This window comes from Megalobrama amblycephala, linkage group LG2, assembly GCF_018812025.1.
Source record: "Megalobrama amblycephala isolate DHTTF-2021 linkage group LG2, ASM1881202v1, whole genome shotgun sequence".
In the NCBI taxonomy this organism is placed as follows: Eukaryota; Metazoa; Chordata; class Actinopteri; order Cypriniformes; family Xenocyprididae; genus Megalobrama; species Megalobrama amblycephala.
In genome coordinates, this window is record NC_063045.1 from 46,667,251 (window position 1) to 46,691,094 (window position 23,844).

The 23,844-nt window shown below is 37.1% G+C and overlaps 1 protein-coding gene across 1 annotated transcript in view; it reads left to right on the top strand.

The window, feature by feature from the left end:
* The window catches only part of cxadr (CXADR Ig-like cell adhesion molecule), a 53,970-nt gene that overhangs the window by 27,127 nt on the left and 2,999 nt on the right, over window positions 1-23,844 (top strand). The window contains exons 2-6 of the mRNA XM_048179579.1: window positions 6,966-7,135; window positions 13,900-14,104; window positions 19,702-19,857; window positions 19,973-20,095; window positions 20,244-20,382. Of these exons, the coding sequence (XP_048035536.1) occupies window positions 6,966-7,135; window positions 13,900-14,104; window positions 19,702-19,857; window positions 19,973-20,095; window positions 20,244-20,382 (793 nt within the window). The remainder of the gene's footprint in view (window positions 1-6,965; window positions 7,136-13,899; window positions 14,105-19,701; window positions 19,858-19,972; window positions 20,096-20,243; window positions 20,383-23,844) is intronic.

Sequence of the window (23,844 nt, forward strand, 5' to 3'; positions counted from 1 at the left end):
ATTACATGTCTTTATTACTTAATTAATCGATAAGATATTTTTGGTCTAACAATATATTTTAGCTGGTCTAAATTCTAATTTAGACAAATTTGCGTAGGCTATATAAGGTTCCCTTCTAGACAAGCGCGTAAATTGCTGTTTCGGCTGCAAATTTTCAGTAATTTCGATCGGTGCATCATGATAATTCATGTATAGTAAAAGAATAAAGAAACAACTCTAGACTTATTGGCTAGGCATGGAAAAGTACTTCAGCCATCCCGGTAGCTGACCATTAGCAGAGCTGGCGATGGGGTAAATATGCTTGGGCAATATCTAATAATAATAATAATAATAGCCTAATATAATAATAATAATAATAATAATAATATCTCAGCAAAGAATGAACATATTTATTTGTCTCGTCGGCACACGTCCGCTAACGGTAACACAGCGCGTCAAGGCTTTCTGTTGTCTTGGCTACCTTACAAACTGGCGATGGAAACAATAGTGAATTTTCCCCCCTTTTGTAATTTACATGTAAAAAAATGAATGTGATTTTAACGGTGAAATTTTGTAAAAAACACTACGGAAAAAAAAAACTGTAAATAGATTAACAGTAAGTTCCCATACTAAATACAGGGAAAACTGTAAAAGCTCTTACCAGACATTTAATGTAAATTTTTAGACGTAAAAATGAACAAATCAATATATAATTTACAGTCAAAAACTGTAAACTGATATTCCCACAATTCCCTGTGTGACACTCCACATTTGAAAGTATTTTGTTTAAATAGTCATGTTTCTTAGTTTTTGTTATCAGTTATGTACATTAGGGTTTTATGTTACATCTTCTGTTGTTTAATGAATGTTTATTGCATTATGCAAGTGTTGTGGGTTACCATGATGGTGTATTGTGTTTGCGTGAATTATCTTTGCACCTTCTAAATATTAGTATTCAGCTCGTGGAAAAGCTACTTGTGATGAACTCTGATTCTTCATGTGGCTTTCTCTTTTACCACCTGCATTATTATGGTGGTGGTCAGTATATGTTAAAGGTACAAAACAGATTTTAGTGGTAGTGTGCATTGAATTTACTGGTTTACATTCATATTTTCTTGTTTGTACATTACAGTTTTATACTGTAAAATTTACGTTTTTCTGTATTTTTACAAAATTATTCTGGCAACCACAGCTGCCAAATTTATTTTGTAAAAACTATGGAATATTTTTTACAGTGTAGCACTAGCCTTTTTTTTTATGATATTCTGCTTTCATTTTTGGGCTTCAGTTGGATGCTTTATTTTCATATTTAGTCAACTGAGTTCAGTTCTAAAAAAAAAAGCAAAAAAAAAAAAAAGCAAAGGCTACATATAAATAGGTGAATCTGCGACGGGGCCTATATGGGTGGGGACCCCCACGCACCGCGGGGGCTGCGGGGGTGTCCCGTACGCCCATGATTAGACCTATTTCTCACGTTGACAAGCGTGTGCGTTGTTTAAGAATCAATTCAGAGACCATGAGTTCTTACAGAACTGCTTGCTAAAATACATTGATAAATATTAATGTTTATCATAAAGCAGTTTAAAATCGCATGTTTCCACACAGTCAGGTGAACCGATTGACGTACACTATTGTCAATCGCATTCATGTTTTGTCTAAATGATCACACGGATTTCGGCTAGTTTTAACAGTTTAAAGCTGAGCCTTGAGTCAAAATGATCAAACTTTATTTCAAGTCAAAATTATTGCAATCCTATTATTTTTATTTTATCAGCTTGATCGCGCGGATTGTGATCAATAGGCTATTCATTTTTTAACCAACAGGTAAAAACGCGACATCCGAGGGAAGTGTCCCATGAGACACAATGCTCTTCTAGAAGTTGTACTGTATCATATAGGCCTACCTTTTGATGTTCATATTTCGTTCTGTAACCTGCAAGAGGAAGAGAAGATCGGTTCGTGTGCGCCTGATCCGCTTGATCTGAGGCGCTGCAGTAGCTAATCTGTCACGCGCCGTAGCTATTAAAGAGCGACATCTATGGTTTAAATTTTGTTATAAATCGACTGAATTTGAAAGTTAAACCTTTTTCATATTAAAACTAACAAAGCACAAAGAGTATTGCGATTATTGGATATGTTCTGATATGGTAAGCCTGAAACAGATGATGGCAAAATAAAGAAGCAAAGTCAAAGGATTTAATATGTAGCGTCCGTAACGGTCACGTCCGTAACGCTTTTTATGGTTGTTCAGAGCAACGTAGTGAAATGAATTGTTTATCCTAATAAGCATAAACATAATTTAGCTTTGCATATAAAGTTTCAAGTTATTTGCATAAATAATTGTTATATGACATAAACTTAATCTTTAAAACGTTACGGACGTGACAGAGCACTGAAGCGTCTTGACCTCTTTATTCCCGCCCTTATAAATTCATCAGGCAGTGCTGTTATGACAAAATGAGTGTATTTATTTCTCAGGCATGCCTCCATCTTTCTGCACAACGCTTACTGTTAAAATAAAGTTTAAAAAAGGGTGGTCTTTGATCCCTTTTTGAAAGCATGAAATATGGTTGGTTGAAAATGTAATTTAAGCATTGTTGCTTACCACATATATTGTGGATAAACATGGCAATTTTCTTAAAATTTCTGTTAGAGCACATTAATACAGTATAATACAGACCTAAATGGATAATTTAAAAAGGGTTTTGTGCTTTTGGTAAAAACTTTTTTTTTTCATGGTAAAGATGACATTTGCGTGGAATTGCCCTCAAATAAATGCAATAGAATAAAGAAAGCTATGACACTAAGTTTTTTTGGGTTAATTGGGTTTCTATTCAGGTAAGAAATACTACAGAAAGTAATCAAATGTAAAATGACACATTCAGTGTTATTTTTACATTGGTTACCTAAATTTCTGTAGTCTTTATTGTAAATATTAATACAGATCAATTCTTACCATTTAAAGCTATAAAACGTATTCAGTCAAGAGCAGAAAGTGATTTTCTTTGTCTTTTGTTCTTTGATTAACATTACAGACAGCAGCAGGAAAATTGGACTGCTGTCCCTTTAAGAGTTTATAAACGGTGTTCAACAGACCCAATGCTGTTACACATGACATGGGTTCACTTTCTTAGCTATTTAACGATTCAAAACTGACTGTGTTTATCTCTTTATCTGTGCCGCTGGTTTTGACATACTTTTGTATGTATTTTGACAGTTTAAGCGCATTATGCTACTCGTTTTGGTACTTGTGACTCTGTTTGACTTCCGTCTCTGTTTGAGACTGAGCGTGGCTTGTTCACTTCACTAATATAGATCAGTGGTGCGTGCGCTTTCGGTGTGAGTGCGAAACCTGCGGGAATGACTAAAATTATGCGCAATACAAGCACTATTTAACCGGAGCGAATGAGACGAGTGAGAGAGGAGGCGCCCGCGCGGGTGTGTGTCACTTCACCGTGACAGAGAAGAGAGCGAGAACGCGCAGCTGAAGTTATTGCCTGTGCCGCTGGTAAAAAAAAAAAAAAAAGATTGGCTCGGAATCGGTAAAAGTGAGACTGATCGGCCAATCACTGATCTGGGCCGATCATGAGGGAAATAGGCCGATTCCGATCCCTGGCCGATCAATCAGTGCATCTCTAGTTTCCTTAATCTTCAGATATTTTCGTACAGGCTTGTACTATGCTTTTTCCATTTCTACAGTGATTAGCTATTCCCCACAATGTAGCACTTCTTGAATTTTGTCTTTCTTTACAACGGGAGCAATTTTTCCTGCTTCAAATTTGACTGGGTTATTTGTGTTTAAATGTCATTGTAACTTTACTAGTAAAGGAATTTCTGAATAGTTATTTGGTGGTGTGATGATTGGTGACACTGTGCTCTTGTTTTGTGGCAGTCAAATTGTGCCCTATAATGTGATAATGAAAAATGAACTGTGGTACATGTAATGAATTTATTTTGATGCAAGGATGTTGACTTTATCACGTCTTTACCTTGCATTTTAATTGCGTGTTGGTTTTGCTCACTCTTTTACCCAGTGGAGATCATCTAGGCCCTGTTTCGCTAAATACAGGTGTAAACGGGGTCTAAAATGTTTGTTTGTCCACTTTCGACTACTTCCAGAGGTAGTCGAAAAATGCATTTGACCGGATTGCTTTCGTAGTGTAGACTCTCATGTGGTTGAATGTGTTCAAACGGCCACAAAAGATCACCTACTCTCCGCCTACTGACCTTATGTGTAAACATTATGGGAAGCACGGTAGCTAGATGGGATTCAAACTTTGTCGGCTGAAGACCTAAGTTTGGTTTGAATGTACCAAGCACAATGTTCTCTCACCGTTCCTGATTTCTGACATGCACACACAGTGTTTGGCGTGGTCCTGCATCTGTCAGAGCAGAAACAAAAGCTGATACTCTACGTATGTTTGGCCATCGTTGAGTTCATACGTAAATTGCGTGCGCTTATTAGATAAAAAGATCTGAAAAAGCCCAAACATTTACCTGCCCAAAGACCCTCCCCTCAAAGAAATCAGGACAGAAGTGGTTGAAAGTGGACAAAAGGGACCGATTAAAACACCAGGTGTAAACGGGAATTTGTCTCCCTCGTCTACATGTGATCCGATCGACCAAAATGCATCTTAAAGGATTAGTTCACTTTAAAATGAAAATTAACCCAAGCTTAACTCACCCTCAAGCCATCTATTGGTATATATGACTTTCTTCTTTCTGATGAACACAATCAGAGTTAATTAATAAATATCCTGATGCATCCAAGCTTTATAATGGCAGTGAATGGGACCAATGAGTATAAAGCTCAAGAAAGTGCATCCATCCATTATAAACATACTTGAAGGTGAGTAAAGCTTGAGATGATTTTCATTTTAAAGTGAACTAATCCTTTAATACCAGATGTAAACAGGGCCCTAGTAGCACACTGATACAAGGCCCATTCAATCACATTTTCCTTGCTGGTAATGAAACATTTGTGAAATGTCACTGCTGATGCTGTAATGTACTATGAAAAGACCATCATCTGATCTTTAGTATACACGATTTTTGTATGCCTGATTAGTTTGCCGTTTAAGGTGATTGAAGATCAGATGTTGAATGAATGGTTATGATATTAAGAACGATTATACATCTGTTTAAGCACGTTTTTATGCGTGTGTGCATTACTTATGCAATGATAATCACTTTTATTTGTGTACATCCTTGCTTAGTTGATATTCAGTTCATCATGCACAGCCGGTATTGATTACTGATTTCCATCAGATAAGCAAACTGTTATGTACCATTTCATTTTCATGATTATAGTTGAGAGAAAAAGGGTAAAGGGGGGATTTGATTTGTACCAAAGCCGGTTTAGACTTGGTAATTTTTTATAAGAAAGTCGAATGCTCTTTAGTCATATAAATGTAAAAATCAAAAAATGATAGTAGTTGTGATTAGCATGGTTGTGGAGCACAACGCTACAGGCTTTAGTACCAGATTTATGGCTCCAGATGGAAGAGCGTAGGCCTAGGTGATTGAATGAAGTCATGTCCTCCACGCAGCCCTGATCTGTGCTTGAGAGCTGGCTATATTAATTAAAATTAAATGAAATGCAGCCTTCAGCCAGGGTCACCAAAGGATCCATTCGTTTAAAGAATTACTTTGATCACGGGAAAACGAGCATATATTACTGCTAATGGGGGATTTCTGAATGGCCCATGCCAGCAATATTAATTTGTTGACTTCCGAGCTGCTTTTCATTTGAATTATTATTCCTTATGCAGTACACATTTGTAATATTTTTTTTCCATCCCACAAATCAAAGGGTTGGTGATACCTCTAGGGAAATTTGCACTGTCATAGGTGTGACATCAAAACGATCCTCTTATATAATGTGGTGTAACACACCCTTTAGCTTGTATTGTGTGAAATGTCCTTTTAAAAGCTGATTTACAACCAGTCCCCTGTTTGTGACTAAAGAGCAGAAGAACCTCATGGGACTGATCTCAGATTAATTGCTAGAGGTAACCCCTACAATATTCTAATCTCTATGGGAATGGCACTCCATTTGTTTTTAATTGTTTAAAAAAAAACCTAGATGTTCTTGTTCTAAAGTTTCAGCTGTACATCACTGTGAATGTCTAAGGGCTGAGTCAACTGAAACTTTAGAAACACCCCACATGTACTCAGTACTCAGTTATTCACAATAACTTGTGGTCTCTTTTCAGCATGCATCAAAATACTTTTATTTTGACATAATTTATTTTTGCATAATACTTTTTACATACATATTTATTTATTTATTTATTTATTTATTTATTTATTTATTTTATATATATTAGTTTATTACTTTTTACTTATTTGTTTGTTAATAGTATTTATTTATTTAATTAATTTATTCATTGTTCATTTTGAACACATTTTGCTTTTTAGCATGTAATGTTAATATAGCACTTTTTATGTAAATTTATATCACTTAATTTCTGGTCATTCCTGACTAATAAAGAAATGGCTTTTACTATGCATCATCAATCAGATGAGCTTAAAAACTGTAAAAACTGTCAGCCAGTCTGGATTCTGTCTGAAAAATAATGGCATTCCTACAGGCAGATGCTTTATTTTTGAGTTTTATCTAATGTCTAACTCTTCTGTACAGAACCCCACTGTTATCTGCTCTGTTAGTTGTCATTTACTAAATGATGTTCATTCCAAGAATAGACAATCTCTGATGTATTCATCTTGAGCCCTAATGAGGTCATGCAACATATATATCTTCTCAGACCAGTGAAATCAGTCATTGTCTCAAGGATGCTGCATTGCACAGGCTTTGAGTGATAATCCCTACAGTGATGTGATCCAAACCATGCAATGATGTGAAAAAAAAAATAAAACATCTGTCTTCATATTTATAGATGCAAGGGTGATGCGAATGATTGGTTTTGGAAATAAGCTGCATCTTCATTGCTGTTAAAAAGCATCTTCTTTTTTGTTCTTCTCAGGCTCAGCCTGTGGACTCCAGATCACCTCCACTGGTCCCACATCCATTGAGAAAGCCAGCGGAGAGACTGTGAAGCTGGAATGTCAGTTTACTCTTGCTGCTGATGATTCTGGGCCTCTGGACATTGAGTGGAGCCTACAGCCCTCCGACAACCAGAAAGAAGAGAAAGTGGTGAGTATCTCATAACAATCACATTGTCTAAAGTATGTGAGAGAGAATGTCTCTTCAGAGGAAAGCGTATTTGATGTCTCATTATTCAAAAGCCTCTGGGAGGTTTAGTTTTGACTTTGTCCCTTTTGCTCCATTGCCTCTTTTCCTGTCACAAGTTCTTGTTTTCAGAAAAAACAAGCTCACAAAACTAGTTTGACTGCCTATGTTGTCTGAAGCAGAACAGTAACATTCCTACTGCGTCATGTTTTCATTAACACAAGCAGCTCATGATTATGTTTTAGTGTCCCACTCAGGAACCAGTCACAAACTATCATCATCAAAAAAATAATTCATAAAATAATTCATCATCACAACACCCCCACCCCCCACCCTGACCAAAAAAAAGAAAAGAAAAAAGTGATCATCAAAGTGCTCTCATCATTTGTCACTTTATCGCATCACACCTGGGTAGGACAATTCCAGTAGTGGAGATGAATCCAGTAGGGTGTGACTACTGTGCATTGTCCACAAAACACTGACAAAAGTGAAACCAAAATGATTAAACAACATTTAGTGTGCAATCCACTCAAGATCCACTTACAAGTCAAGTATGGAGGTATTTGAGTGGGATCGTCCTTAAAGGTTGACCTTTCATTCTACATTTTAACCTGCTTTGATCTACATTGAGCAGGTGCTGGTTTGTGAGTACCACATCTGTCAGTAAGGGAAATGCAGCACACCACATTGGGTGTTTTATGAACATGTCCTGTTGTTTTAGTGCTCTGTAAAGTTGTTCCCTGGATGGATATGTGTGTGGCTCTACATAAAGTGTCTTATGGATGTGCATTTGAGTTTTATTGGTTTTGGCAGCTCTTGGTTGATGTTATGTATTGATGTTTTGTGTGTTTGTCTCTAAGTGATTATAGGTTCACTTCACTGTGAATTGTGGTCCGCAGAGGCACTGCTTTTTCTTGCATCCACACAAATGCTATCTCTGTAATATAGACCATAATTAAACTGTCCCTCACTTCTTTACAAAAGGCTGATTTTGCCTTAACATTGGGCTTGCAGGTAGAGTAAGCAGCCAGATATACTGCTTGTCTGCTGCAACCCCTACATGCAGAGATTACCTCATACTCTTTCTCTCAAGAGATTATACATTTAGCTGGGGACAGAATTGGGTCAGGAGCCCTCGATGGTCGATCTCCCTTTGGTATCCTTGCACCTTTCTTCCCATCTTCCTCTCTCACACGCTCTCTCTACTCCATCTTTTTTCTTCTCAAAGCACCTTCATTTCTTCTGTCGTTTTACACCTAATTTGTCATTCTATTTTTATCGTTCTCTCTTTCTCCTCACATTTCTGTTCCCCTCAATTGCTCAGTTTGCTGTTTGCTGGGTCGTCCTCATGGGTATAGACCTGCACTCTTTCCCCCTCTGTTCTGCCAGGCTTTGCCCCAGGACTTGAGATTTGTCTTTGACCCACTTCATCGTTTTTAATGGTTTATAAGAAGTTGAAGGTTGAGCGTGGGCTAAATCCGTGTTTTTTGGGAGAAATTTTTCTAACAGTTATTGTGCCCCACTTCTTTGTCCAGTGCTTTGCAATGCTTTTACTCTTGCTTTGGCAGTTATTATTAGAGTATCTACATATTCACACTTTTTCAGATCAATTACATAGCTATATTGTGTTTGGAATGGCAAGTATTGCCTGCCCTGATATGGAAGTATGCAGGTTTTCTTGTATAATCCAATCCTGATCATTTTATTGTACACTATCATTGAAATGTCAGTAATGGTCAGTAATGGGCGATGCTAATGATTAATCAACAATGAATTGTTAATAATTTAAGTGATTTAAAACTTATTGATGGTTAATTATGCAAGGTCATCATTAGAATGCATAGTTTTGAGTTGCATGTGGCTCATGCGCAAAACGTGCAGCAGACGTGAGGAAAAATGAAACGGGCACACTGTAGTTACGTAATGTATTAATGTGTTCAAGCCATGCAATGGATTAGGTAGCCTAGCCATTTATTTTTAATAAAACATTTATTTTTAATTAACCAAGGGTCCCAAAACCATCCAAACAAGTGATTTTACTGAACATTGCTGAACTTGCTTGTGTAAATGGCACAATAAAAGTACATAGAATAAACAAGTAATAATATCCTGGTTGGTGAGTGATGATCTTCCAGAGCTGTTTCAGCTGTGCTCTCCTATTCTATGGCTCACTGTAAATCAAGAGCTGTCAATCTGAGCAATCAAACCAAACCAAGTATCCTCCAGCTGTAAAGCAAGGTCTGATTGGGCTCTAAACATCATCCCTACCCAATATACCCACCCACCACACCTGAGATCCAGTTTCTGTTGGTTGAACTTTCAAATGACGTTGGAAAACAATGCTTCGTGATTGTGACGCGATCAGATCCCGGAAGTTTTATAGCTTTAACCAAGTAGCATGTCATGTTACTACGTGATCTACGGATTGTCCTATGTTATAATAAAGATGTGAATAAATAAAGATGTGATTTACTATGGTTTACTAATGTTTCATGAACATAAACTTGGCACAAAAACATCATGAACTGTTTACACATGTGACAGCTGTGTTTTTTTGTTTGTTTGTTTTTTTGTTTTTTTTGTACAAACACTTATAGTTATATAGGTATAGTATGGTCTCTGAATGTTGTATTCTGCTAGTTGAGACCTTTTCAACTACATGACACGTCTATCTGTTATGTATAGTGATTTGACATCACATTTTCATGTAAATCAGTTATCTATAAAAATGGAACACAAATTTAAGTGATAGTCATATTTCCTATATTCACTGTAAAACGAAGCCTTTTCAGTTGTTTATTTTTCTTCAGTGATTAAAAAGCTACTAAATGAGTCAAAAAATGAAAGGAGTTACAGATAAAGACCAACTTTTTTGCCCAGTGTTTTGGTCCATCTTGGGCATATCCCATAGTTTCATCTCTCACTTTTGATCGAAGATAAAAGAAGAGGGCTTGACACTATACACAAACACACAAGGCTACCTTTTGAAGGAAAATATTTTCTCCTGTATTCAACAATAGTTTCTGTGTTTTTTTTGTTTTGTTTTTTTTTTGTTTTTTTTAAGTGCAAGAACTGAAACAGTGAATCAACCTTGAATACAGAACCCAATTTCCAATGATTGTATTCATTGTGAAGGTCTTTGGGACACAGTGAAGTGTGAATGATTCTCTTGTTTGCGGGACGCTGCTGACGAGTTGACGAATTCCATACAAAATGGCATTGGTCATTAGCGTTAGCATTATAGTGAAGAATGGATGGGAATTGGGGGTGACGCTCACTGTACATGCACTGTGGCTCCGTAATCTCTTACGCGGCACCTGCAGTTACACAATAGTCCTGCTGTGATTGAGCCTGAGAATGACAATGGGAAACGCAAAACAAAAGGATTGTTTAGAAAATAGAAGTAAACATGCATTGATTTTATCATTGCATTTTTACATATAGAAAAATAGATAAGATTGTTATAAATTACCCCAGTTGTATTTGCATTCATTTGGAAAATTTGTATTTTCGTATCTATATGTGTGTCAGAGAAAGTGTCTAGTTAATTTGAATGGTTTTTAATCAGTACAAATTGTCATTTGCTACTAATTTTGAGTAGTATGAATAATTTTGAATATGACATGCACTACCATTCTAAAAGTTTGGGGTCAGTAAGTTGTTTTTTGTTTTTTATAAATGTTTTTGAAAGATTTCCTGTGAATCCTGATGTTAGTTTAGGTAGTTTAGTCCTGTAAGTTAACATTAAAAGATGTTTCAGGGGAACAGCAAGTCACTTCATTGTAAATACAGATTGCAAAGATGAACACATTTTTTCTTTATACCAGGGATGTGCATTTAAGGAAGTTAAATGGGGTCTTAAATAGGGTACTTTATTGTACTATTTGATTCTCAATCTGTCTGTATCTGTGTTTCCCAAATCTGAAGGCTTTGTGATAGTTGATGCATGCACTAGTTCCCAGTAGCATATACTGTGGGTCAGAGCAGTATCTGTGGTTGTGCAGTGAAGTGTAGACACTGATGTAGACAGGCAGGCCTACAGAAACTGCCCGGGTTATAAAACAGAGTGATCTCCAACACAGGTGACTCAGTGCTGCTTTGCATTTCATACAAGCCTGATGTGGCCCTAGAGGAAGTGCACATACCCACAGGCATATAGACATACACTCAAGTGTAAACAAGATGCACAAGTAAACACGCGCACACTTTTTTAACATGTCACGCTGTCCTTGAAGACTTGACTCGTAAATAGCGGTGAAACTGCACACTGACCCTCATATTGTAAAAACTAAATTTTCTTATATTCATGATGAAATTGAAGTAGCAACAGATCTTTTCTTCCGTATTGTGACATACACCTGAGTGTAACATTGTCAAAAAAGAAAAAAAGTAGGGCAGGAACATGGTTCTGGTCATTGTTCGTTTATTGAATTTTGAGATGTGGGCTTTGCACTAAAAATGAATGCGAGTTTCACAGTAATCTCAGTAACCTGCATTTACAAAATAGTTTGTTTTTGTTTTGTTTTATTTTTTATTTTTTTTAAAAAGGCCAGGCTGAAGATCCATGAATATTCATTGATTGATGTTATTTGATTAGACTGCTCATTCCATAGTTGGATGATACATGATTTTCTTGTTCCTGATTGCTATTTTGCTATTATCTTTTGGTCTCAGCCCTGAGCAGACTTTGTTTTGACTTTTTGAGTTGAAGTATGTTATATAGTGCCTGTATGTTGCTTCAGGCGGTTTTCCTTATCCCTTTTTTATTACATGTAGTTATTAGACATGGATTTATTTACGGACGTTGTTGGATGATTTCTTGAATTCTTGTGGGCAGATTCCAGGTGGCATGTATTAGGCCTGCTTACTAAGTAATCATTTGGACAAGATGCTCTTAGATTCTGCAGATGTTTGAATGTGAGAGGAAGAATGAGGGTGAGGTTCTGCCCCCCCCCCCACATTTTTCCCTCTCTCTCTGAGTGTCTCTAAGCTCTTGTTCTGTTGCCCTGCGGTGCATTCTCAGGACTGCTGAGCATGAAGCAAGACACTACGGGAGGCCGTCGCGCCTCTATCGTAATGGAAATGAAGTGGTGTGGATGGGGACTGTTCAATAGATTCCATATTTTCCCTCCATTAGGGACAAGACTCTGTGCATCTGAGTTTGTACTATGCCCATGTGTGTCTTTTAGCTAGAGACAGATCTGGGCTGCGTTTCCCAAAAGCATCAATACCATTGGTGGCAATCATTGTACGATCTACTTAGGCTTACGATGCTTTTGGTTGAAATGGTCTCTTCTAAACAGTCTGTACGGTCTCTTCTAATGTAGCTTTTTGAGACAGATGCATATGTATTGATGATTGGCTCATTTAACCCTCTGGAGTCTGAGGCTGATTTGGGGCTTGGAGAAGTTTTGACATGCCCTGACATTTGTGCTTTTTTCAGTTGTTCATAAACATATAAATGACAAGTGTCATTACACTATATTCAGCACAAACTAGGCTACAATAATATGTGAGGAATATGTATGTACATGTTTGTATTTTTGAAGGAATAATGTTTATGCGTGGTTATTGAAAAAACTTAAGTCACTGAAATAAGGCCAAAAAAAGTATATTAAATCTGTGTTCACAAGACTTCTGGGTATTGGAGGTTGTAGACTAGAGTTTTTGCTTCAGAATTATGTAAAAATTATGCTGCCTACTCCTTCATATAAAACAATATATTGATTTAGTTTTTGTAAGACACTTTTTGTCAAGAAACATAGTATGCGTGGAGGCATGAATCAACATGAATAATGGGCCATTTACACCGGAGAAGACAAAAGAATCACATAATAAAGACCTGAAATGACTTGCATATTAATGAGGCCTTTCAGTCAGGTAGGCTGTGAAAAAAAAAAAAAAAAAAAAAAAAAAAAAAAAAAAAAAAACCCTCTGTAATAATGTCTCAGGTCATCATAAACAGCAATACTGTGAAATATTATTACAATTTAAAATAATGGTATTCTATTATATTCTTTAAAATATAATGTATTTCTTTGATGCAAAGTGTCTGAACAATTGTTACCTCTATGGCATTTCATATAGGCTTTTAGCTTAAAAGCATGCATATTTGGAGAAATATTGATGGATTCTTATATATTTATGTCAATTTTCTATACTGAGAAGTAATATTTATTGTCCTCACTATGAGTGCTGGATACTGTTTTCAATTCATACTTGTAGCCGGAGGGCGCTCTGTACACCTTTAGTCCACAAATTATTCTAAAGAAGAAGAGGACATTTCAGGAATGGTGTTTTCAATTCATACTTGCAGCCGGAGGGCGCTCTCTGTACACCTTTAGGCCACAAATTCATATAAAGAAGAAAAGGAACTAGGAACTAATAGCATGTCTTCTAGAGATCGCTAACCATGGCTTTAACATCCAAATAAACACTTTTCAGGACAATAAATACACGATTGAGACGATGAATGCATTTATTGCCTCAGAATTTGATGTTTTTGAGATAAGCAGGAGCACTGTGTTTGTCTAACTGACTTTCAAAAGCAGAAAAGTTAGGTTTTAGTCTGAATCTGAACATTGGTTTGGCCTTTCACAGACACGCATACTGTTTCCCACCTAGTGTTTAAATTAAAATGTTGAGCAACCTTTCACCAGTATATGAGGTTCACTTACTAAAACATGATTCTCTTTTGTTGTTTTCTCATTTCTCTTTCCTTCCCATAGGTGATCGTATACTCTGGTGACAGGGCCTTTGAACACTATTATGATCCTCTTAAAGGGAGAGTCCACTTCAATTCCCCTGACCCTAAAAATGGTGATGCCTCCATGAACATCATGGGCCTGAAAGCCACAGACACGGGCACATATCAGTGCAAGGTTAAGAAGGTTCCTGGCATCAGCAGCAGGAAGTTCCTACTAACTGTCATGGGTGAGTGAAAAATATAAGCTTGTAAATACTTTTGACTAAATAATAAATCTCTAACCCTGTTTATATGAAAATGCTTGATCTATTTGGGGTTGTTTTGAAAAACACTGCCCATCCTCGTGTTTTTTTTTTTTTTTTTTTTTCTTCTGGAAAGTGAGCTATAAAACATAAGGGAAAATCCTGAGTGACAAAGTATTGATCTGGACCATAAACGCACAATAAACTTTGTTTTCACAGGCCTTCTGACTTGCCTTGTTTCAGGGTCTGCATTGATTGCTGTCAACAGCAAATGTGACATCAGTGCTACTTCGTGTGTGAAAAATCACCTGTTCCTTGCTTTGTTGACTAGTGCAGAGACAGAAACGCCCTAGGCAAACATACTCTTGCAAAACAAGTCCATCAAAAGTAACTCCCCTAACAATATGACGACAATGGTGTCACTTCCCGAAACTCAATAACCACATGACCGAGATGTGCATTTGCATTTGTAATGGCAGTAGCTGTAAGATAAAAAGGAAAAAGAAGAGTTTTAAATACTAAAGTAAATTATGTGGCATCTTAAAATGATAACCCAAACTTTTGAATAATATTAAGTATTAGATCAAAGTTTTGAACTTTCTATTAATAAAAGAATCCTTATTTGGATTCTACAAAATATATTAAACAATACAACACTAATAATAAGAAATGTTTCTTAAGGACCAAATCAGAATTATTTTTCAAGTATTGTGTGACATTGAAGACTGGAGTAAAGGCAGCTTTGCCATCACATGAATAAATTGTTTTAAAATTTACAATTCACAAAATAAATTATTTGAAGTTGTAATTATATTTCACAATATTACTGATTTTACTGTATTTTTGATCAAATAAATGCAGCCTTGGTAAGTATAAGAGACTTCTCTCAAAACATTAAAAAAATCTTACCAAAGTTTTGAACAGTAGTGTATATTTTATTTTTTATTCATGTTTGTTTTATTATTTACTGTTTAAATAAAGGAATGATCAGTCGGATTTAGCTTTTGCTACAGGATCACTAGTACATTTCACTAGTATTGGTATTGACAGACAAGTGTTCAAAAGACGTGAAAGGGTATAAAGTAGTGAAAGGGAAGCGGCTGTTTGACACGAGTGTCAGTTTGTGAGCCAGTGATTGGTTAGGTAAAAGACTTTAGTTGACTTAAAGCCCACTGATTTATTAAAGTGAAGGACTGTTTGGCAAGAGCCGACCTGGTGATAGGAGGTGGATCATAGTAAGACAGATGGAAGGACACGGATTGGTTGTGCTCTCAGCAGTTGATGAATGCAGCTGTTCTCTCTTCGCCTGTTCCCTTCATTGTCCACCCTCATCCTATCGCTGATGACCGCAGGGACTCTGTACCTGCATTCAGAGCAGATGCTGTCTGGCTGCGTGCGTGTGTTCCTTACTAAATGTGTCTCCATCAGAGACAGCAGTCCAAGGGCATTCACTTGAAGGGGCTGTAAATGTGCTATATGCCACCTCAGAGAGGCATGACTCTGCTCTAGGGATGCAGACACAGAGAAAAGCAGTGATTTTTGTTTTCTTTTCTTCCTCCACAAGGCTACTTTAGATGGATATAAGTAGATGAATATTTGTTGTTTGGTGGTAAGCATGTAGTTTACAAGGTTTGAAGACATCTGCCCTTTGTTATTTATATACTAATATAGTATTTGTAATTTTAAGTGCTTTTGTCACTTTTTTTTATTTCTATTTAATGTTTTATTTATTTGATCAGTTTGTATATTATATATTTATCTGTTTTAGTTTTAGTACTTTAACTTAAACATTAGAAATGTTGCCTTGCCCACTAACTGAAATAAATAAGTTAAAGTTTGTTTTTCTTGTAATATTTATATTTGTATTTCAGCTTTATTTTAATTAATGAAAATTGTTTTTAATATTTTTTGTTAGAAATTGCAACACTGCTGCTCACTTATTATGCAAATTATAATGTTAATTTTACATCACCACTGTCCTGGGATTCTCTTATTTTTCTCTGAACTTCTATGGCAAACAAACAATCATTACGTGCTTACCACAATAGAAAGTTCTTTATTAGGGTGGTGTGTGTTGCATTTGCTCATTGGAATGTTTTAAAATATTGGTAACACTTTATTTTAGGGTCTTTTAACTAGTTGATTGTTAGCCAATAGTTTAGTAATATGCATGCTATTTATTAGTACTTATTAAGCACATATTGATGCCTTATTCTGCATGATCTTATTTTACATTCTTAATCCTACCCAGTACCTAAACTTAACTACCGTACTAACTATTAATAAGCAGTAAATTAAGAGTTTATTGAGGGAAAAGTCGTAGTTAATAGTTTGTGTGTTCCCTATACTAAAGTGTTACCAAAATATTAAATTAAACATAACTCATCATAACTTATTTCACAGATTGAAACAGCAGTGCAGCTCATTCCAAGATTAATAAACATTATGTTGATGTCATCAACACTTAAAATAATATGCCTCTTCAGTAGGGATGGGCAATATGGCCTAAAAAAAAATTTCAGGTATTTATTGCGATAACAATGCCATAAACATATGTATGTATGTATATATGTGTAAATATGTATGTGTATATATAATATATGTGTGTGTGTGTGTGTATATGTGTATATGTGTGTGTGTGTGTGTGTATATATATATATATATATATATATATATATATAATATATACACACACAACAGAGTACAACTGCAAATAAATCCTGATAAAGTGACAAACATGTTAAAGTACCCTGATAAAATAAAGAAGTTCAGTGTGAACCAGTCAATAACATACTCTTAGAATGTAAATATAATACGTATGTGGAACATGCTACCACTAATTAGGTAGTTAAATTTTCAAGGTCTAAATGAGTTTAGTTTAAACACAGATAGCAACGTGAGATATTCAGGTCTCCCGGGTGATGACGGCGTAAATGACTGGTCATAGAGCATACAGCTCTTGCATTGAACAATTTTTTTTATAGTGATTACGGTAGTTTGCTCCGCATCTGATTTTCTGTAATCAAACAAGTTCCTCCTCAGTCTCACGTCTACCTTCCACCATGCTTGTTTTCACTCCGCACGTGAACAGTGAATCGGTCGCGCACTAAAATACGTCATCAACAAGACTTATCGTTATTATTGCGAGGAGACCAATTTTTATCGTGAGGAGAATTTTCAACGGTATATCGCAAACGATAAGATGGTGCCCATCCCTACTCTTCAGTATTGTTAACTTTCAAGGTGAACTTTCTAGTGTTCAAGGTGGAAAATCTAAAATCCATCCCTTCCCAGACAGCAAAAAATAGAAAAGCTTGACCTTTTTCTTTTCACGCCTTTATGCGTCTGTAGTTTCATCAGGCAGTTTGACTTTTTCGTTCTTGTTTTTCTTCTCGCCTTTTTGACCAGTCGAGTGTGATCGCCTCAGAATACTGACACGCTTGTCTTGATCTCACTGCTAAGCTATAGAACAATTTCACCTTATTCAAAGTAATGTCTAATAAATTGTCCTTCTCAAAGAAGCAGATACAGATCGTTTACATTAGACCATCAGTCTACACCTTGATTTCTCCCGCCCACCTGTCCATCACCACACAGTTAAATTCTCTGTCAGAGGAAGCTGCTGTGCTCTGACCCCTCATCCTATTAAATTGCTGTTCAGTCCTGCCTGCTGTTAATCCTCAGGTCTCTAAGCCTCTGTCCCAGCAGCCCCAGAGATCTGTTTTTACAGCTTCTATTATCAAACGATGATGTCGATGGAGACTCAAATGCCAACGCCCTGCCCAAGGTTGGGAGGAATCACACAGAGCAACTATTGACATTCTTCTGTCTGTCTTGCCCTCCAACTCTCTCTTTCATTGTCTCTTTGCCCTCCTTACATGTGGCTCTGTATCTGTCTCCTCCTGGTTTTAATTTGGAGTTTTGTTTGCCTTTGAATTCTCATGTCATCTCCTGCCAAGCGAGGAGGGGGTCTGTTTGTGCAGGCTTTGGTTTCTACACAGAGCTCCCTATGTTCTCCCCCCTCCCCCCATCCAATCTCCCACTATCTTTCTCTTTCTATCCCTCCCTCCCTTAAATACATAGGTTTCACCCACTTTTTCCTCAAGCCTGCTGTTTTTAGTGCATATCTTTTTAGGCAACACATGCTGTCTGTCTTTCACAATAGCCAGCCACTTTCCCACCCACTTCTGCTGCTTTTGTTTGCTCTTATCTCAAAGAATGTTGATACCCGCTGCGCTCTGATTTTAATTAAGTTGATTGGCAGCACCTGGAATAGCAGCAGCTGTATCCATTACCCTGATCATGGCTTCCTATGCTGTGATTAGTTATGACGCAGTGAGAATGAATATGGGTGGAGTGTGAGAGAAGGGCCTCAGGGACTCATCCTTTACATGCATGATGCACCATATGTGAAGCGGAAGATGATATTTCAGCCTTTAGCTGGTCAGACTGGAATGATATTTTCCGTTTTGAGATAATTGCCTACACATGCCGTCTCATGTTTAAAACTGCTATGCTAATATCTCATGCTTACTGCATAATTCTGTGTGCATTAGGGATGCAACTAACGATTATTTTGATAATCGATTATTTGGCCGATTATTTCTTCGATTTATCGGATTAAAAGCTAAATTTTCTTTATTTTATTGACAAAACACACTATTTTACATCCTGTCCAATGCTGTCCTTCAAACAAACGTGCCAACTGAATGCTATGAAAACATATAAAGTCCGAGGTTTAATATAGACTGTCAGGACTAGCATTCATGCAAAATGGAAATACTCACGTGTAAAACTTACAGATAAGGATATAACCGTAAAATGTAAGTTTTGCTCTGAGGAAACGTATCGCACATTAAACAGCCCACACATCTGTCAAAGCATCTGACAGGGCAAGTCATGTTAACTTTTCACTAATGCATTAGCTTGAAGCTTAAAATACAGAATTCTTAGGTTTTGGGCAGCTTCTCGTACCTTTTCTGCAGCTGCTCATTCTGTTTCCTCCACTATTTTTAGATGCATTTTGTGCATAGAAATTCATTATTCAGTGCTGTAATTGATGTGACTGGCGGAAGTTTTCCGTGTAAGGTGGGCAGATCCGACTAATCGAAGGGCCATAATGACATTTGTTGTCGAAGATTTTCATTATCGATATATTCGATTAGTTGTTGCTGCCCTAATGTGCATAATACTGTACACACTTTGTACAGATTGTGTATGTGTATAGGCCTAAATCTTATTTAGCATTACATCTTATCATAAATGATCCTTTGTCTTTGATCGTTTCATGCATTAAAAAGGTTTTTAAATTTAATTTGCCAAAAGAAATTCTATAGTTTTTTTCATGTATTAGTAATATATAATTAATAATAATAATAGTAATTTGTTATTATTATTTGTTAACATATTATTATTATTATTATTATTATTATTATTATTATTCATAATAATATTTTATTATTCATCATGTGCTTGAAGTGATTTATAATGCTGTATGTCAAGTCTGCATATTGTCGTGGAAATGTTGCAATGTAGTTTTTAGTTTTTCTAATTTTCTCTCCTTCCTGTTTTCTTTCCCTCAGTGCGCCCCTCTAAACCCAGATGTTATGCAGATGGTCAAACACAGGTGGGGAAAGATATGGTGTTGAGGTGCAACTCTGTGGAGGGCACAAAGCCACTGCAGTACGTCTGGGAGAGAACCACCGGCAATAAACTACTGCCACCCCTGGCAGTCCTCGGTAAGTTCCTTTTACTCGTGTACCCTGAAAGAAGTTTTTTTTTAAGTTTTGATAAACTGTCATAACTGTCAGGTGCCACAGTTAAAATGGAGAATCTGTCTCCTGCTGCACACAGATCCAGTTGAGGGCACCATGAGTCTGAGGAACGCCACTGAGGCAGCTTCAGGAACGTACCGATGCCTTGCTAAAAACCGTATTGGAACAGAAGAGTGTACGGTGATGGTCAATGTCACACAACGTGAGTCTTTACAAGTCTGCCCTATTCTTGTTTTTTGTCTTTCCCTTATTATCTGATTACTATAATGTGGTGAATGGGCTTATGGGTTATGTCCTAGACTCTAAGCCTGTGCATCTCAATAAAAGTCCTTCTTTCTGACCCTTTGCAGCCCCTAACACAGCAGGCATCATCGCAGCTGCAGTAATATGTGTTCTGCTGCTTCTCATTCTCATCGCCCTCATCATCTTTTGCTGCTGCCGTAATCGCCAAAAGAAGAAGTACGAGAAAGAGATCGCCTATGAGATCAGGTACTACACACATTCTTGGCCATAATGTCCTAAACCTCCATTACCTCCATTAAGTCCATTACCTCCTTATGTGAGTTTAGTCATGTCTATAGCCCTATTCGGATGGTAATTGTTTCTCAGAGGGGCGTAAGGTATTTTCACCATTTACAAGGGGTGGTCTGTGTTTTTTTTTTTTTTTTTAATTATTGCTGTCTAAATCCAGAATGTCAGTGTTTTTCTCCAAGCACCCACGTAAAAATCCCTGGCCGAATTACCTACTGTTTTTTGACAAACACCAAGGTCATGTGGTAATTTAATTGCCGTCCGAATCCACATCTGAGTTTACAAGAAGAGAACAATACAATATTCACTGTTCACTGCAAAGCACCGTATGATAAATGTTGAGCTTTATTGTAATTTTAACATTGTAATTTAAAGATACATTTATTATGAAAATGTTGGAAAGTATTTACATGAACAATATTTCATCACCGCTCCACCACAGTAGCGGGAAGATGTTGAGAACAAAAATGAGAAGGAGAAATAAAGCACAAAGGGGTAATTATTCTGGCAGCAACAGGTGTGCAATACCATTTTAAAATATGTAGCCTATTAGATTCAATTACATTAACATATAAGCCAAGCAGCTTCATGCTTGCCTCATGTACTGTAAATAAGAGGCTACATTAACTTATTTCTGCTAAATTCCCCATTTTTAAATGACATCATTCGAGTTAAAAAGCAAGACAAAACTATTTCAACTATATAGCGTGTCTATCTTCCTATTTTTATACAGGAGATTTAAATAATCAAATAATAGGATATTATTATTACATTAAATATGAATTTATTCTCATTATACCAAGAATTTGCCATTTCATTCACAGCAGACAATAATGCAACCGACCGCATGAGCAGCGCATGCGCTCCCACAAAACTCGCTCCTCCACCATGAATAAATCGTCATCCGTACGCATGAGTTTTATCACTGAGGCGCCATGCAAATTTATTTTTACAGATGTCCACATGAGAAAAATTATCATCCGAATAGGGCTTTAGTGAACCTTTTCCCACAAGACCCCAGAAAGACACTTAAAAATTAAAACATTTTATTAAAAAACACCTGCTTTTTCCAACTGACATAATGTGTGGAGCCAACAGTCTTCAATTTAATATCGAAAGGAACAAGAATGAAAGCGAAAGGGAGCTCTTGACCCAGATGCCATTTGGTACGTGTCACTGTCCCGATGTCTGTTTGATTCACTCAGTCTCTATTCAATCACTGGCCTCCCCCGCATTTACTGATGACCAAACAAAGCTGATGACCAGTGAAACTGGCTAGCGATGTGATCACCCTTCCCCTCTCACCCCTTTTCTCTTCAAACGAAAGGCTGGTGTAATCAGTTCTGTGCGTTTGTTTGTTCAGTCGATTCCTGTTCTGTCAATGCCTCCTCCCCTCTGTCCCTCTCTCGCTCCCCCGGCCTATTGAAATGGCATTCCTCACTGTGAAGGGGCAGGCTGTGGGTCAGGCCCTTTATTAGGCCCCCCTTGGACCCCAGAGCTGGACTCTCTGTCTGGGGCCTTGCGCTGCCTCACTTAGGCCATGACAAAAGAGGATTATCCAAATAAGCCAGTTTCTCTTAGAGGAGACCCCGCTGTCTCTCTCTCTTTTGCTGTGTTCTGTGCTGTAATGGATTATTGCTGCTGATTACTTGTTAATTTGGAGGATGGGGGAAGAGCTGGGCCTGATGGGCTACACTGGAAATCCCTCCATAGTTTTATTCAGCCAATCTGAGACCTGAGTGCCAAAGCAGCTAAACAAACCAAACAACTCTTGACTCAGCTGCAATTTTAGCCTCACTGAGCACGTACGCACTGTAAGTTTCAGGAGTGACAACCGCATTTAAATGCGGGAGTGAATCCCCTAAATTGTCGTTACGTGTGTGTAGGGAACACGACTCGCTCTCGAAAATGCAATGATTGACAGCTTCTAAACCATAGCGACATTCTGGCGCCTCTCGTGTTTGGAATCTGTTATTGTGACTATAGTAATATTACAGTGTCAAAACAATTTATAGTGTTATTAAAGTGAGCAGACATGAATCGCGATATTTTGGTCTTATTTTCAGCATAAAGCATTTGGATTTATTTCGGTTTATTATGGGGCTTATTCTTGTTTGCTGATTTTTCTAGCAAGATCTGGCAACTCGAATGAGTCGAGGCTCGTGCTTTCCCTGTGATTCACCACACATACAGAAGAGCGACACATCTCCGATGCACGTTAAAAAACGTCATTAACAACTAGTTGTTCAGTTTGATTCCGTACACACTGCATATAATTTCTGTAAATGCGGTTGTCACTACCTGTATTTTTTGGGAGTTAATTCGGTTGTAGAATGCAGTTTTCAGTCCCGTATTTTACTGAACTGTGTGTGTACAGAACGCGATTATGCACTAAAAGGTGAACTGACAACCGAATTTAGCTGCAGTGTGTATGTGGCCACTGTGCCCCATTCCTGCCTCTGTCAAAGTTTAATTGTACCCCAGGAGATGTTTTCTTTGGCTTGACCTGTCCACAATGTTCCTTCCAACCATTTTCAGCAGGAAAAAGTTTTGACTCAGCCTTTCCTCATGAACAGGGTTTATCAAAAATGAGAACAATTATTTTAAATAGTAATATTTTATATTATTACTGTTGTTACTATATTTTTGATGATATGCATCCTTGGTTGAGATCTTACTGACCCCAAACTTTTGAATGATAGTTTATTAACAAAACTGCATAATCTGTTTAAAAAACACTTTTGTCTGACAAATCAAACTCATGTGGTGCAACCAACAAAGTCATGTGATCTAACCAATAGAGACAGAGCGACACGCGTCATAATCTGAAAACAATCCAACAGTCTCCATTGACTTTGTATTGCTTGAGGCTGCCTCCTTGTCTTTTCTGATTTATAACAAAAAACAACAATGTCTAAAAGCTGCTATGTGACAAGGTGTACAGAAAACAAGCTAAAAAAACTGAACCAAAACCTAGAAGTTTTTATAAGCTGTCGACCCAAAAAACGAGCGTTTAAGGACTAAAAAGAGGATACAGACGATTGAGACAGCGCAATGTCATATTACTCTGAGAACTGGAGGGTAACGTAATCAGCGACAGGAAATATAATATATAAAACTGACATTTGGATATTTGACTTAACAGTGACTACATGTTTACTGCACATGTAGGCTTACTGAGGCATACTGAGTGTCAGGATCCCAAAATTTACCCATTCTTCCTGCTGATGCATCACGTCTTATTGCCTGTATCCACTTTTGTCTCCTTAAAGGCTGTCTCTTATGGTTTGGTAGCTTATAAAAACTTAGTTCTTGTTTTTTTTGCTGTACACCTTGTCACACAGCAGCTTTAAGGCATTGTTCTGTTTTTTGTTATAAGTCGGAAATGACAAGGAGGCAGCCTCACGCAATACAAAGTCA